Raw genomic sequence first — 18182 nt, forward strand, 5'->3', positions numbered from 1 at the left:
ACAGTCAACTTAATTACTGCAGTTAAAAAGTTGACGACTCTGCATCATGGCTATGCTCAGTGATATCACAGAATATAAAAATATTACAGACGTGCAAAAGGCCCCATCACCTCTCCTACAAAGGAGCAAGACCCACAGACTAAATTTTGCCCCTTTTGTTGTTGTTTTGTGTCTCTTTGTGGTTGTTATGCATCTCTCATTGGTCTTGTGTTTCTTTGTTATCATTCTGGGTGTTTTTTAATTTTGTCTGTCTAGTTCTGTCGTTTTTGCATTTCTGTGTAGTCATTTTACATCTCTTTGTAGTTGCTTTGTGTCTCTTTGTAGTTGCTTTTCATCTCATTGCATAGTCGTTTTACGTCTCTTAGTAGTCTTTTTACATCTCTCTGTAGACCTAGTTGTTTTATGTCTTTTGTAGTTTTTTCATCTGTTGGTAGTCGTTTTTTATTTTTTTATTTTTAATCTTGATGATACTTTGGGTCCCTTTGCCCGGTAGGCCCATTCAGCAATCCATCCATGATGATGACCTCATTGGTCAATCGCCTGATATTAGAATAAATACGGTAATCTGTACAATAAATCACTGCAAATTAACCATTTAAACACGATAATAGGTTCTAATCATCTGTACAAGATCGTTCGTGATTTTTGAAGCCAATTATTAACAGTATTTGTGCAGCTGTGACTGCAAATGATCCGGATGAGAGTGTGTGAGGGTGTGTGTGTGTGCGCGCGCACGAGGCAACAGCTGAACCTGCGGCAGGCGCGCGCGGAATGCAGTATCCGGTAGAAAGTAACGGTACTTTTATGGAAACGGCTCACCGACACTCAGCCAGCAGTCAGTCGGCTTGGTGCACCGGGTGGTCGCATCTCGGATTGTCCTGCGTTTCGCTTCCTCTGGTTTATATCGACCCCAAGGATTTTAAAAAGTCACAAATCAAGAGGACGACAGCACGAGGAAGAGGTGAGGCAAGATTTTATAGATTATGAAGAAAGAGGAGGCTTGTAAATTCATAAAATAGTCTGTTCATCAACATATAGCAAGGTCAAAGCTTTGAGTTTAATGAACTGTTGGGAAATACGTTTTAATTTAGGTGCACATCACTTATTTCAAGTGTACTTTTTTAATATTAAGTTTAGTTGGTTAAGTTAAAGCTACAGGTAGCAGTTACAAGTCTTGTCCAAAATAACCTGTGTGGTGAGTCACACAGATACAGATGATACAGACCATTATATATCTGATAGGTTATAATAGTAAAACTATCACATTTATATACTATCTGTCCAGTAGTCAAACTGTCTGACACACACTGTCATGATAAATTGTGCCAGCTGAGTACAGAAATAGAAATATCACCAGCCAAACCTGAAGTTTGTCTAGTAACTGGCTTTTCTTTAGTTAAGTATTGATTTACCAGATGTACAATTCAAACAGAAACATTTTAGAATATTCATGAGCGAGATGTGTGTCTGTGGGTTTTTTTTTTTTTTTAAATAAACAACATGTTAAGTAGATCTTTTTCCACATATAGCTAACATTTTCAACATCAGCCTTAATAGAGTTTATCCCTCAAGTCACAAAGAACTCATCTTTAAATATTATTTGTATTGTATTAATGCACAGCAGAAGAAACATTCTTACAGGCTGCGGTTTGAAAATGGCAGGTGAGGATCTGAAACAGTTGTCAGATTGTGTTTCTGTCAGTCGCCTGTTACTGTGATTAGGATGGGGATCACAATAATCAGAATTAATACAAAACTTTTCATAATGAACATGTGGCCACATTACATGCAGGATGCTTTCAATTCAGTTTTCAGTGTTATCTGTATTGGCCTACTTATAAATTTACATTTTTAATGTTATTCTGACTCCAGAAACTCACATTTGTGTGGATCAAAACATAATCGCATCAGTGCTTAACTGGAAAATGAAAGTAAAATGTGTTTTTTATTGGAAGATTGTGTTTTAAAGCTTGTTAGAAGACTTTTTGGTCTCGATGGCCTGGACACTTTTGACCACACACAGCGTTCACACTGAGGGTTGGATTAAGAGTTGGCTGATTCATCAATCAATCTGATATGGAAATATAAGATAAACTATATTTCCACATGTATTACATTCAACACTGAAGTGGTCAACTACCTCATGGCCCACTCTGAGCTTCATAGATGAATATAAAAGGTATGTGAGGACACTGATAAACAGCAACAGATTCTCGTGTTGGATGACTAACAGTTCAAACAGCTCTCATTGTCTGGCCTCATTTTGTCAAGGGTCTGTGGGGCGACATGTGGGTGCCAACTTGAGCTCTGTCCAACTGCCTATCACTCCTCAGAAATAGCCATGATCACATGTCCTGGACCCACAAGTGGACTATAAATAGAGGTCAAGCTTCCATTGCACTCTTTCTTAACCTACAGTACTGGGAAGTGGAGCAGCTTTTACTCTAACTTTGTAGTCAATAAGTGCATGTTGTACATTTAAATAATAAATTAAATAGGAAAATTAGATTCAAATGGCTGTAAACTCTTGATATTTAACAGTTAAAAAAAGGGGGGGGGGGGAGTAAATAAATGAACTGAAGGATAAAAATATGGATCACTGAAAACCAAAATGATCAGTTTGATTAAAAAAATGTCACAAGCTTGCTAAAAGAAGTAAATATTTTCTGCTCATCTAAATTTTTAAAGTGTGCAGGCACTGACCTCTGACAAGATCTGGGGACAGACAATGAAAGCTCTTGTTATATTCTGCAATGAAATAATAAACACACTGTAAAATTGATCAGCGAATGATTTTTAACAGACACTTTTGTTTGAAGTGTCAATCAGTAACATTTCCCATATGGGAATAAATAATGTATTTAAAAAGAAATACATTTGATTAGGGATGCTAATTTAGATTTTTTTTTCTGACCTTTAGAAGATCTTGTTAACCGTTAGAGAGTTAACATACTTTCCTTGATCGTGGACAGCTCAGGACATGTCACACAGCCATAATGCTGACTGCATTGTCTTGCAGCCATGTCCCCAAGTCTCCAGTGCTAGTCAAGGTGTGAGGTTGTCAGTTGTGTCTCCACCTCCACATACTCTGTGTCAGTAGAACGGCCATTTCACCTGCCAGTCCCCCATTGAGTCTCTCCAGCTCTCCATTGTTAACGCCGTCACAAACATGGCAGAAAAAAAGAGCTTTAGAGGGCAACTTATTAATGCGAAGTCCACAAAAAGGCATGTGTGGTTGCAGTTTGCCCCTATGAGTTGTATTTACCTTTTATTAAAAATATGTATTGCTAATACATTGCTATATATATATAAATTATTTTTTATCCATCCACATCCATACATCTGATATTTCATCATATCCTCAACACATATGATATCTTAATAAATATGACTGTTCCATTTAATGTTGTGAAACTGTTGCACAATCACTGTTTTACTTCATTAATGTTCATTAATGTGAGACAGAACTACTTGGTGCACCAAAACTATTACAGTGTTTGGGATAAAATAACCACTGTGACGGTTTGATGTGGTTATATAGATGACATAGAATATGACGTTGACGTGAACTTACATACGTAACTTAAAATATCAACATTGACTTTTGATTTCGTAGGGGCCACAAACCGTCTCAAGTTTTGTACATATGATCGACCTCCTCCCTTCTTGGACTTTGTCTCTCTTTATATTGCATCGTCTGTCTTCTTCCTTTACTCCCGTCATATAAACTACAGACACTAGAGGTCGCTGCCTCACAATAATGTCAATCTGTGTCATAATAAGCGTTGCCGCCTGGCTCATGGTTACATGGGTTATATAATATGAACAGTGAATGAGAACAGCCTGGATATTTAAATGAAAATGTGATTGTTTATGTCATATTGTCACATACAAACAAAGTGTCATTCACATGTGAAAAGTACAATGAGAAAGTCATCTTCTCCTTTGCTTTGTAGGTAACATTTGAACATTTGAAGAGAGCCTGTTTGTCAACTTGTCATTGTCCTATAAACATGACTGAGGTGGCGCAGGTTGGCGATATATTCGCCCACGACATGGATGATGAGAGCGAACTCAACATGAGCGATGCTGAAAACAAGGAAGATGACGTGGCGGTTGATGAAGACGACGCAGCAGAGGAGAAAAGTGAGGAGGCGTCACAAGAAGAAGACAAAGAGCCTCGCCTCATGAAAGAGAAAGAAAGTAATGACACTGACAAGTCGCAGACAAACGGCGTGGAAGAGAAAGAAAAGCATGCAGCCGATAAGCAAAATGAAAGCTCAGAAGCTGTAAATGGTGTAGAAAAGGACACAGAGACGAAGGAGGATGCAGAACCGGACACAAACGAGAGTACTTCTGATTTGGCATTAAAGAAAGAGGTGAGTGAGGAATTTCAGATCACAAGTGATCAGATACAGATATGGATTGTTCCCTTCACAGAGACCTTACATACTTTTCTCTCACTGTGATATGCAGAAACTCCTCCGATCCAGAAAGCCGGTGGCCAGAAGCTACGTGCCAAAGCTGAACAAAGAGAAGGGCGATGTGTCGAACAAGTTTGAGGCCATGCAGAAGGCCAGGGAGGAGCGCAGCAGGCAGAGGAACCAGGACGAGCAGCAGAAGAGGAAGGAGCAGTTCATCAAGGAGAGGGAGTGGAACCGCAGGAAGCAGCAGGTCAAAGACAGATAACCTCACTAACCTCCGACTGTGGCCTGCATGGCATGATGAGGCATGACGGGGTGACAAGGCTGCCAGTTTGAGTGAGAATTCAATGTCTTCTATACACCACACAATGTTTTTATCAAATTAACCGAATAATAATAACATTATGTTCAACTTTGGTTTGTGCTTAACTTTAAAAGATCATTTTAACTCTAATAATGTGCTAAAGGAACTCTAAAGGACTGAACTGGTCCTCCAGTTGATCCTTCATAATTTCTAAACGCATGTTGTGCTCATTTCCATTGTGATCAAGATCCTAAAACGTACACATAGGCCTACCATATATACACAGATTTACAGAAAATGTATCCAAATTAGTGCTTGATTAATCCCACATTCAAATAACAGAAAATTCAAGGCGAACTCCACCAATTTTACACTTCTGTGGCTTGCTCACACAATTTTACGCTACGAGGATAACCAAGCTGAAGAGAACCCCTGACTGTCAGTGGTTAAGTTGCATCGTGGGTAATGTAGTCAAGAAAGACGAACGTGTCGATTAGGGCTGTCCATATATCAGATTTTCACTTCACAATCATAATGGCCAAAAGATCTAAAGAAATTTAAATAATAATAATAATTGTGTTTTACTTAAAAAAAAGTGTATTGAGAAATAGTCTGTAACTGGGGGAGGGAGACAGAGCAAGAACTGAAAAAAAACAACGGATTATTGCATTATATTATCATATGGATATATATATATATATATATATATATATATATATATATATATATATATATGTATATATATCCTCCGTATATCCGCGTTTTTCTTTTCTTTTCTGAGTGTGATGATAAATCACATGGAGTACTCTTTTACTCTTTTACAATATGAAAATAGAGTAATCTTTTAGGAAAATGCCCAGGAAAAAATGAAATCATTATCTGCTTCCAGCTTTTTAAATGTAATGATTTGCTGATTTTCTCTGTTTTATACACAGTCGCCCATAAAGTTGGAACAAAATATTTGACAGATAAAGTGTATATCTTCTCAAAACTTTAATAATCAATCTCTTCAAAACATATCACAATGAGAATAAATCCACGAATAACAGAGGATTGTGCCGGAAAACAAAATTATTCCAACTTTATGAATGACCATGTGTTACTGGTGCAGTGCCTGTTCCAAAGTGCTCTACATTTCTTCTCATGTAATCTAACATTATAAGCCATAAAAAATGGTGTCTTGGATTTTCTTCAGAAGAAACTGATGATAAAGGTGATATAGGGGAATATCAGATAATAAATAACAGGTTAAGACAGCTTCTTTAAGATCCACTGTGGTGAAATAAACGCAGTGATACGGGGTTATGTGAGTGGATTATCAGTGATACGCAGGCAGAACAACCTCCTTGTGTACAGTCGTGGCATAGCTGGTGCATGGCTCTGGCACCTACACTCATCTCCTATCTGTTCAACAACACCACGGCCCAATCACAGGCCCACCTGCAGGTCACATGACCTGGCTATTAGCAGGGATTAGGCCTGTGTACTTGCTGGGACCAGCATGGCTCCTGAGTGGCAAAGGAGATGATCCCAGCTAAACCGTAACCTCACCAGGGCTCTCCATCTGATCCGCCACAGATAAAGGAACTGCTCGCTTCCAGTGATGAGGAAGAAGAGGTGAAGCCAGCAAAGGTAGAGAAATCCTACGTCCCCAAAATCACAGGTAAGGGATGCAAAGGTCAGGAGATTTGAGGGATCTGGGAGGAGGAAGAGGAGGCTGAAGGCTTGTTGTGCTCTGTGAAATCCTCAGGGAGTGTGAAGGGGAAGTTTGCAGTAATGGAAAAACAAAGACAGGAGGAAGAAAGGAAGAGGATGGAAGGAGAGAGGAAGAAGAGGGAAGCCCAGGACAACATGGAGAAAGCCAAAATAAAGAAGGAATTGGCTCAGAAAGCAGCTGAGGTAAGTAAACTGGTGGGGGACAACATGTCTTGCACTGCCTGTCTGATAGGAACAGAGTACTTGTATCAGTAATGTATCAGGTAATCCTCAGCTGCCACTCGGATGAGTTATTTTAAGTGGCATTTAAGATCCAAACAGTTGGCAGAGGCTGGATATAGGTCTGAAACCACCAGTAGCATTGTTGACATGACCAGCATGTGAACTCCAGGTAAATGCGTAATTACTGTTTGGAGGGAGTTTGAGTGAATGATGTAACAAATGAGTATTTCCAATCAGGACAAAACAGACAGAAGACCATAAGGCAGTGTGATTCTTGGTAATAGGTTATGTAACTATTCTTGTACCAGATAGATAATTACAGGCAATTACCTGCTCTACCTGCACTAATTCTGCTCTAATGCTGAGAACAGTCAGATGTGAACAAGACTGTGTACTGTAAGTCTTTAACAGGACACTGTTGCAGTGGTGGAATGTAACTAAGTACATTTACTGTACTTAAGTACAATTTTGAGGTACTTGTACTTGACTTGAGTATTTCCCTTTTATGTAACTTTATACTTCTACTCCACTACATTTAGCCAACAGCTTTATTTACTTTTCAGGTCAAGATTTAAAATAACATACATGATAAATTTAAACCTCATAAAAAGTATATTAAGTAGTTAAAATAAGCCCTACCTTGAGAAAATAAAAATGCTGCTTAAATAAATGCATTATGAATAATAATAATAATAATAATAATAATAATAATAATATATTTGGAATATATAAAAACAATCTGGAGGACCATTCTGCATAATGAGTACTTTTGATACTTTAAGTACATTTTGATGCTGAACTTGTACTTTTACTTTAATTAAGTTTTGAATGCAGGACTTTTACTTGTAGTGGAGTAATTTCACTACACTGTATTAGTATTTTTACTTAAGTAAGGGATCTGAATAATTTTTCCACCACTGCATTGTTCTAATATTAATTATTTCATCCATTTTTTATTTTATTTTGAATATGTCTTTATCATCATTTATACTAATTAGGGACCTCATTACAGAAAAATATCCTGTATGCTTGTCCAGGTTTCAAAGATATCCCGCCTTAATATTACTGAATAAACTCATGGCGTCATGTTTCCTCAGACCTCCTATCTTAACTTAACATGCCTCAATCTATGTTTAGAGCGTACCGGTGGGCTGCTCGAGATGGACAAGCCATAATATCAACAGCTCTCACTTGTTATTGGCTAGCATGTTATCATTGAGAAAAATGAAAAGAATTATTATTATGTAGTCATGAAAAATAGTAATGTATATATAACTAAATATTATTATTGACAAATATGTTATATTTAAAGTATTTGCTCTTTTTAATTTGTATTACTAATAGTATAATTAGCATCATCATATGGTTTGAGTAGCCTTCTCATCGTAGTTCCCATCTTCATTGTTGTTGTTATACAAACCCGACAACAGTTCTGCTGCCATTTTTGTCAGTTATTTTGAATTTCTAAAGGTATGGTTATGTCATAGCTAAATGCCGTTAGAGAATTCATGTAAAACCAAAATATCTGAATGTCGTCCGAGGTCACATCATTTGTGTTTTTGCAACGACTATTAAAAAGCATTCTAAAGTTAGAAATTATTGAAGCTAATCATTTTTTTAATAAATTCATTAACTAATTACACAGTTTTAAGAACTCCTATTAGTTTTCTCTACCAGAGAGGGCTTTGAAAGAGCATTTAAAATCACAATGTTGGAAAAGAATGTATTACTGTGATGAACTATATCATAATTATAGGGCAAATGGAGAAAATGACAGTAGTTTAGTCATTTCTCTTATAATTAGAAGCAATTTTTCATATCAGAGGATTTACCTTAAAAAAATTACCAGAAAATTAAATTGAAAAGCTAACTATGAAAAAAACCCCAATGCTGCCAAAAAAATATGGAAGTCAAGTGAATGCTGTCATTTACGGCATTCACTCCAAATGTCCTGTCTTCTAAAGGATTATTCTTTTACAATGACAGAGAGAGCTTCTTTGTACATCACACCACAATTTTTTAGCTTGTCCCATTCCAATTTTTTTCTTTACTACTTAACTACTACTAAAAAGTATGCTTTAGATCTTCAAATGGAAAAACAGACTTGTGACATGTCTCATGATTAAAATGATCTGTTTGAATGTAAAGAAGCACAGACTTGCTGATCTAGAAACAACTGGAACAGCACGCTTACGTCGCTGCCAGGTGTAGACAGCATATGACTGGCAACTGTTTCCCACACCTCCCAGTGATTAAATTAGCTTGAGACCTCCTTACTGTGACTGAATTAGATGCTGCTATCTTAGACCGACACTTATACTCTGACCTACTGCGAATGGCGACATTAGGCCAATAGAGTTGGCCCCTTACCCACAGGCTCTTATTCCCAGTCTGAGTGTGAGAGATTGACCTGAATATTTTTTCCCCTCGACCACTGAATCGTTTACGTTTCACCTCAAGACTGCGTGGTTGAAAAAGTACTCAGACCCAGAACTTGAATGAAAGTATATAACAATGTTATATATAAAACTTACAGCTATACTGTAAGTCAGGCATTTAAAATCATATTTAACGGTGTAACATGTAACACTTTGAACTTACATTATTCTATATGTTTCCTACAATTTTCAAGCAGAGAAAAAAAAATCCATACTTTTAATTAGCCCTCTGAAAAGTATGTTTTCTTTGACAGTTCGTCAAAAAAACACAGTTTGTCATAGAAAGAAACTAAAAAAACAAGCTAACAACAGGCATTATCATCGGAATTTAAACCTTCTAACAGTTCTTCAACAGATCATAGGTTACAAAAGTTTTTGTTAGAAATAGAAACCAAAACAAAGCTTAAAATTGTGATATTTCTGTCAAAATCACTTTATTCTACACGTCATATGCCAAGAATGCCAAAAATAACCCCTTTGGAATAACTACATCCTGTTAAAAACATTAAATTCTGATCCTCAGCGACACTGTGAAGCGGTAATTGATTCTATCTGATGTATAGCATATGGAGACACTTGTGGGTGCTTGGAAAAATGTTTTTTATCAGAAAAATATACCTTTTTTTTCTTTTTATGATTTATATGCCATCATGTCTGCTATATTCTGCACCAAAGACACTTTTGAGTTGATCCCAATTCTATCCATGATAGTCCTAAATCCATAGAGGTGCTGTTTTGTTTTTAGAATTTGATACTAGTTGCCTTTGTGATAATAACTTGCTCACATTATGAAACACCTTTTAGGAAGGAGATGACACAATCCTGGTCCGGGTGGTTCCAGCAAAGTCATCTCGACCTCCAGGCAAAATAAAGGTGAACTTTGAAGACATGGAGAAGAATCGAGAGGAAGAGATAAAGAAGAAGGCAGAGGACGAGAAGAAGAGACGGTACGATGAAAACAAACGCTCCTTTAGGGACGCCAAGAGACGTTCAGTTGTGGAGCAGGTAAGAATGTGAAGAAATAAACATGTTTGTTAATGTTAAATAAGATCTTGTTTTTACAACCAGCTTAATGATTGGAGATCACAGGTAAACAATGTGTTGTCACTGTCATTTTTTTTCTTCAGGATGACGAGGAGAAGCCTTCAGAGAAGGCCCAGGTGGTTCCTGGAAAGCTGAAGATGACATTCGAGGAGCTGGAGAAGGAGAGACAGGAGAACAGAAAGAAGCAGGCGGAGGAGGAAGCCAAGCGCCGCCTGATAGACGAGAAGAAAGCTTTCGAGGAGGCCAGGCTGGGACTGGTAAACAAGACTTCAAAACACAAGAGTGATTTCAATGAAAAGCTGCACATTTTATAAATCCTTCTATTTTTGATGCTAGTACTTTTGTACTTTTACTTAAGTCAATACAGGACTTCTATCTATATTTTATATTTTGCAATGTGGTATTAGAACTTTTATTGCATTAACAATGCATTTGTTGAAGAATCAATCTTGATGTCTGAATTGTTTTTGAGGTGACTTAATCATTTCTTTCATTATGTTTGGTGTTATCAGGGAGAAGACGAGGAGGGGGATGCTCAGCCAGCTAACGAAGATAAGGAGGAGTTCCGTCCTGGAAAACTGAGATTGAGCTTTGAAGAGGTGGAAAAGCAGAGGGTCGAAGAAGTGCGCAAGAAAGCAGAGGAGGAGTACAAGAGACGAATGGAGGAGGAGAGAAGGGCTTTCGCTGAAGCAAGGAAGAGCATGGTCAGTATGCTTCCCATAAATAAATCTAAACTCAAACACAAATAATTAACCAAATTTAAAACGCTAGCTGTAACCCGCTGTGTTCTTACTTAGCTCGTAGATGAAGATGACGAGGTGCTAATGGCTCTACTGAACCTGGAGGGCAGTAAGCCCGGGAAGTTATGCGCTAGTTTTGAAGATCTGGAACGCCAAAGAAGAGAGGAGGAGCAGAAGAAAAAAGAGGAGGAGGCCAAGAAGAGACTGGAAGAGGAGAAGAGGCTCTTTGCTGAGGCCCGCAAGAGCATGGTAAGTTAGTGTCAGTGACTACAAATTATACTCTGCATGTAGATAATGTTGTCACTATACAAGGAATTATTTTTTTTATACAGTAATAGAATAAAAAACTATTCTCAATACCACTTTTGATACCATAGCAGAAGGAACAACCTGCACCACTGCTGATACCAACACCTTTCTAATGATGTTATTATTAATTTATTATTACTATTCTTTAATGTTTTCCTGACCTTGTAGGCCTACTAAAATACTTTTATTAATATTTCTTGGGGTTTTTAATAGCTTTTTGATACTGTCAAATGAATAAATAACATAGATTGTATACTTTTAAACACATGGTATTGAAAAGGTTTTGAAGTATCTATCCTTTTGAGAACCTTAATGTATTTTACTAATCCCTAACAAGGCATGGTTTTGGTGCTTGGGCTTATTTTGCTGCTTCTGAACTGAAGAGTTTCCCCTGAAAAAGTTCATTATAACAAAATATAAAATTGCCCCAAAACAAATACAAACAGCATATACATACCCGTTATGTATGTTATGTGTTTCATTATTAACAAATATAACCAAAGCAATTTTTGTCTTCGTTAAACTCTCGCTCTATTTTAACTTTTGCCACACACTCTAACTCTGATCAATAATTGGATTCTAATTGGATAATGATTGATTAATTGTAAATCATTCTGATGGGCTCAAATGCTACACGTGCACAACTATTCCCTTGTCCAAATTATTTCTTTAAGAGACCAGACCTGGATCAGGAAAAGTCTGCATATGGAGATGAAACAGTAAGATATTTTCAATTACAAATGAAACTACGGTTGTTTTTACAATATTCTATCATAAATGTATTCCCTGTAAGACAGGAAAAATGTTTTTTTATGATTTGTGTTTTTGGGAGGGGGTGCGTGTTGTTTTTAAATGCTGTGTGCAGCAATAAGTGCAAATGGCTCCTGCTTAGCGCCTGCTGGTTTTATGACATTATTTAATGCTGGGTAAGTACTTTTGTTGTTGTTTTTTGGTCTGTTATGGACATAAGAACCTGATGCAGTCAGTCACTTCATGCAGATATCTCTTCCCTTGTGTGCACAGGTACAAGATGAGGATGAGGGGATGGTGAAGAGTGAATCTCAGGAAGCACTGCACCCGAGAAAACTGGAGATGAACTTTGAAGAGTTGCTGAAAGAGAAGGAGGAAGCCGAGAGGAGACGCAAAGCGGAGGAACGCAAAAAGAAAATGGAGCAGGAGAAGCAGGAATTCGAACAACTCAGACAAGAGATGGGCGAGGTCAGTTTGGAACGGATGGAAAGCTATGAAGGAGCATCACTTTATCCGCCAATTGTACTTCATAAATACAGTATTTACATACAATTTTTCTATCATTTGAGGAGTTGTCTTCACAATAGAAATTAAATGGGCTTCTATCTGACAGGATGAAGTGAATGAGAGCTCAGATGTTGTGAGCAAAGAGTATGAAGAACTGACCAAGCTCAAGAGGACCGGCTCCATCCAGGCCAAGAACCTCAAGTCCAAATTCGAGAAGATCAAGCAGCTGACTGAGGAGGAAATCCAGAAAAAGATTGACATGGAGAGAGCGCGGAGGAAGGCCGTTGATGATGAAATTAAAGAGAGAGAAGCTGAGAGGTTCCAGGAGGTAACACATCAATAACTTAAGATGTTAAAATGATCAGAAAAATGACACCTCTGTATCATATTGTGGAAATTGCACTTAGTTTTCTTAAGACATCTCAGGCTGTTCATCTGTTTTGATTAATTGTAAATGTTTTCAGAATATAATTCTTTACAGTAAAAGAAACATTTTGAGTTTTTTTGCAATACCTTTACTGGTCTGGACCATGAATGTGTCTCTTGAACTAGTAAAAATAATGCAAAAAACTCCCTGTGACTGTTATACCAATATTTATTGTAGCAGCAGTTTATTATTACTCATGCATTAATACAATAAAAGCAGGATATTACTTATATAGTTGGTAAAGTTGTTTTTTACTATTTTGTATAGGACTGCAACTAATAATTATTATCATTCTGGATTAATCTGCATATAAGTAAAAAGAAGTAGAATATTTCCTTTTGAAATGTAATGGAGTAGAAGAAAATTGTTCCTAAGTACAGTACTGGTGGAACTGTACATAGTTACATTCCACCTCTGATTATCTCAGTTTCACATGTTTTAGTTGCTGTGTTTTTCAGGAGGATGAGGAAGGAGAAACAACTGCAGTGCGACCCGAGGAGTCGCCATTCAAACAGAAGGTGGATATGAAAGCCAGGTTTCAACAAATGGCCAAAGCCCGAGAGGACGAGGAGAGGAGGAGGATAGAGGAGCAGAAGCTGCAGAGGATGCAGTTCGAGCAGCAAGAGATTGATGCTGCACTCCAAAAAGTAAATCTTCTTCTTCATGCAAAAATCATTCCCTCTGCATGGTGACATAGCAAGAGTTTGGTTTAAGTTACCTTTGACTGTTTTCTGTTCTAATCTGTTTCCAGAAGAAGGAGGATGATGTGGAGGACGAGGGCAGCATCATCAACGGCTCTGCAGCCTACGAGGATGAGGAGGATCACGCCAGATCGGGGGCTCCGTGGTTTAAAAAGCCCCTTAAAAATCAATCAGTGGTGGACTCGGAGCCAGTTCGGTTCACCGTTAAGATCACCGGGGAGCCCAAGCCGGAGGTGACCTGGTGGTTTGAGGGAGAGATGCTCCAGGACTGTGAGGACTATCAGTATATAGATCGAGGAGAGACGTACTGCCTCTACCTGCCGGAGACCTTCCCAGAGGACGAGGGAGAGTACATGTGCAAGGCTGTGAACAGCAGAGGCACAGCAGCAAGCACCTGCATCCTCACAATAGAAAGTAAGACCACCTTGTTGTGACTGCATGCCTCCTATTTGGATTTCAGCTTCTTTCTCAGAAGTGGATCGCATGCTCCTCTTCCTCATGAGCTCATGCCGATGTGGATAACTGCTCTTCTGTTTCTTTCTTGCAGCTTATGACTACTGATGCCCTTCCATGTTCTGGAAACTTTCCCTGTTGTCTCTCACTCCTTTTGTAAAACAAACAGCAGGGGGAAGAAAGCAGCAGTATGCTTGGCATTCCTAAGGGAGGGATACACAACACAAAAAAAATGCAACATGTTGTTTACGTTTGTAAAGCTGCACTCCCTGTGAGAGTTCGATGATATATTTGTGCCAAAAACAAACACAATTCTTGTTCCAAAGCCAGGGGCGATCTTTGCTGCGAGGCCCTTACGATATTTGTGATACCAGCAGTTTTTAAGTATCATAGTACTGTAATGTAAATATCACAGCTGATAGTCCATACATTATGTTTGAGGCACTGAAATGTAAAAAGTAAGATGTTCTTGTGTACTAATTTTAAAGAACAAGGTACATGAATATCAGTAAAACATCTTGCTCTGGTATTCCTCTGCTGATCAACAGCTTCAGCAATATTAAAGGAATAGTTTGGGTTTAATGAAGTTGGGTTGTATGGGGTACATATCCATAGTCAGTGTATTAGACACAATAGATGGCTGTCTGCACGCCCCCAGTTCGGAGAAACAGACAGGAATACTGACAGGGAAGCAAATCATTGCACTGCTGAGGATGGGGACAGAAGTAAAAGCCACCAGATTCCATTGACAAAAAACAGTAATTGAAGATTTAACCCGGCAGTTGCTGGTCTGCTGCTGCTTTGATTGGTTAGCTTGTTTGTACCATTGCTTGACTTCAGTTAATCAGAACTGGTCACACAATAAACGTGTTTTCATTAAAATTGAAGCCAATTTCAAAGCATTATTTTGAAATGTTGCATTTAAGAAAATGCGAATTAGGGACGTTTCCATCAACTGGTTAAGAGCGAATAAACAAAGCCGCATAAACGTACATTCATCAGAAGATGGCAGTGTAATGTATTGCTGTTGGTTAATTCGTCAGTAAAAAGTAGAAGTAGAGATTGCGCAAGAGAAAAAAGAGGCCACCCACGAGAGAAAATGGAGAGAAGTCTTCAAGAATTAGATTCAGTTGGACAACTTATGATTGTTTTTCATGTCAGCTCGTCTTGACCGGCAGAGCAGAAGCAGGTGATCAGTCATGTGCGTTTAATGTTCGCTATATCAGAACTTATTCAGAAAAATTGTTTCCATCTCTCGCTTAGTGCTTAGATTATTTTCCAAAAAGAACTAAAATCACCGCAAGCGAGCGTATATTTCTATATCCATTTCTATATCCACATAGAAATGAGTTTTAACAGTTTCAGTTCCCTCAGCGTAAACTTCAACAAAGTGAAGTGGTGGAAATATTCTAAATATGATGTACACTTGAACTGATTATATATAACTATGCAACTAGCATGCTGACCTCCATCTACTGTAAGTAACACACTGACTGTGGTTAAGAACTTCAGACAACCCCACTCAAAAAATCTAAATTGTATCTTTAATAAACGTTTTGTTCTTTTTGCCATATTAGTAAACAGTATTGTGAGACTTGACTGGTATTATATTGAGGGGTAACATCAATCATCACTTAACTGGAAATCCACAGTGAAGGGTCTGTTGACAACTATATTGCAGGAACAGTTTTAACAATTTTAACTCACGTGTACATCCTGATTTTTAATAAGACTCTCTAAGGCCAGATTTTTTTTCCTGTTTTTAAATCTGCAGCACCTAAAAAAGATAAGTATGTTGATTTTTCATGTACCAACCCCTCTTTTTCGTTTTGAGTTAAATGTAATACTCTTGATACAGTTGTCATAATTCAGTTGTGCTGGACAGTAGGTTTATGGTTTGATAACGAAAAATACACATAGACTAGCCTTAATATTTGTCGTATATTATAAATGAAAATGTTTTAATAAAATTAACAAAAATAATAACATAATTTATTAGGTGTCTTATTTCTGCATGGGCAGGACTTTAGTAACTGCTGCCTGCTGCCTATTCTGTTGGACATTTTACATGTTTTGCTTCTGGGTGAATTGTTCCTTAAAGGACCTATTATCATTGTATTCACACAAACTTAATAAAGTGGCTGGTTGGGGGAGAAGATGCACTGGGACATACAATGGCCATATATTACAAATGACATTTCTGTAAAATCACAACAAAAAAATATCAATTGTAAACTTCAATCAAGATAATATTGTGTTTCACTCGTCCTCCAACATTATATAGATTTTGTTGTACCCTCTTACATGATCCACAGGAGCATTTGCTAAGTTATCGGCGTTACTGGTAGCAGTGATCAACACGTCTTAGCAGCAAAACTACTTGGTAAGGTTTAGGAAAAGATCATAGTTTCGATTAAAATAAGTACATTTGTTTATGTTTCATCATGACTCCCTGCCGGGCTCCTGTTATAATTACTACAACCACTAGAGGTAGATGCCAATGATAGACATAAATGGAGTCGGTATAAGTGGCTTGTACAAATGACTTAATTTTTTTTAGCAGACAAGCCTCACTTAGTTGCAATAACTGCAATGGTGAAGAAGATATATAGGTACATATAGATGTAGATGTTTGTTCATTCAAAGGTAACAAAAATGACGATTCTTAGTTTCAGATGATTATACACTCATGAAAACTTTTTAGAAATATTAGATTTCTGCTTATAGATGCCCCTAAATCCTACACACATTTAAACAAACTCCAACTCATCAAGACTTGATTTCCAACTGAACGTTGCCTTAGATTCACTACATGTCAGTCAGTCTTGGTGATTACATTGATTTCAAATTTGTTGGGGAATTTACACATCTAAAAGTGTAATATCATCTAAGGTGGGTGCTGAATTATTAGCTGACTTTTTGGCCATGTCTTGTGGATGGACCTCTTGTTAAAGCTTTAATATTTTACTTTAAATAGTATTGTGTTCATATAATGCATTTCCAAATAAAGCATTTCATCAAATGCTACAAAGTAAATGAATGAGAAGTGAGAAATTAGAGTTTTTACTGCCCAGCTGTTAATTCTGGTGGCTGTATACATGCACCACTTGTGACAAGTTCACAAGTTTTTTTCTCCCTTTAATTTATAAAAACAATAGTAATTTTACAGATGCACTATAAGTCAGTATGAAATATATGATACACTCAGGAAATTACCTTTTAAATTACCCCTTAGAATTATCTTGCAACTTTTTTGGACATCCAGACCCCCAGGGTAGGAACCTCTGAATACACACAAGCGCTCAAAAGTTTGGGGTCACCCAGAAAATGTCTGTGTTGTTTTCCATGAAAACAGACATTCTTATCCATGAAATGAGTTACAAAATTAATAAACAATATAGTAAAGACATTGAAAAGGGTAGAAATAATAATTTTACAAATACAAATCTCCAACTTTACCTCTAAATACTCAACTAGCCTGAGGAAAGATAATTTTATTGCTTCTCAAATTAGCAGTGCTAACATAACGCACAGGTGTTTTAATGATCAATTAGCTTTTCAACACTAGAAATGTGGATTAACACAATGTGCCACTGGAACACAGGATTGATGGTTGCTGACAATAATAGATATTTTATATTTCAAAATCAGCCATTTCCAGCTTTAATAGTAATTTACCACATTAACAATGTCTAGACTGTATTCCTTTTTTTAGGGCAGACTTTTGAGTGGTAGTGTAGATGTAGACCTATTATCATGTTTGCATCATGTTGAAGTCGTTCATGTTATTTAATAATATTGAGGAAGAAGAAGAACCTCAGAGAGCTGGGAGGAAGAAATAATTCCTCCAATAAGAAAACCTGGGATGGATGCCAGTCAGCCAACAAACTACAGGCCTATTGCCTTGACAAATCTGTAGATTGATGGGACAGATGGTCAATAAGAGGCTAATGTATTTCTTGGAGAAAAGAGGTAGGTTGGCTACACACCAAAGTGGATTTTGGGGAGGAAGGACACATTATAGAACCAGTGTGGTGTCTGGAGGATGAGATAAGAAAAGTTAAAGTAAAAAAAAAGAGAGAGTGGTGGCAGTGTTTTTTGACATGTTATGGAGAGGAGCTGATGATTAAATTACATGTAATTGGAT

At 37.4% G+C, this 18182-nt stretch overlaps 1 protein-coding gene across 1 annotated transcript; it reads left to right on the plus strand.

Annotated features, from left to right (window-relative positions):
* Positions 1-811: 811 nt before the first annotated feature.
* On the plus strand, positions 812-14016 carry nexn (nexilin (F actin binding protein)). Its single transcript, XM_059342100.1, has 13 exons — positions 812-961; positions 3957-4379; positions 4477-4674; positions 6307-6391; positions 6479-6627; positions 9909-10109; positions 10232-10405; positions 10661-10852; positions 10946-11137; positions 12221-12415; positions 12561-12782; positions 13340-13528; positions 13633-14016. The coding sequence occupies exons 2-13, from the start codon at positions 4014-4016 to the stop codon at positions 14014-14016; spliced, it is 2547 nt and encodes an 848-aa protein (XP_059198083.1). The 5' UTR covers positions 812-961; positions 3957-4013.
* Positions 14017-18182: the final 4166 nt, after the last annotated feature.

Source organism: Centropristis striata, chromosome 9 (assembly GCF_030273125.1).
Source record: "Centropristis striata isolate RG_2023a ecotype Rhode Island chromosome 9, C.striata_1.0, whole genome shotgun sequence".
NCBI lineage: Eukaryota > Metazoa > Chordata > Actinopteri > Perciformes > Serranidae > Centropristis > Centropristis striata.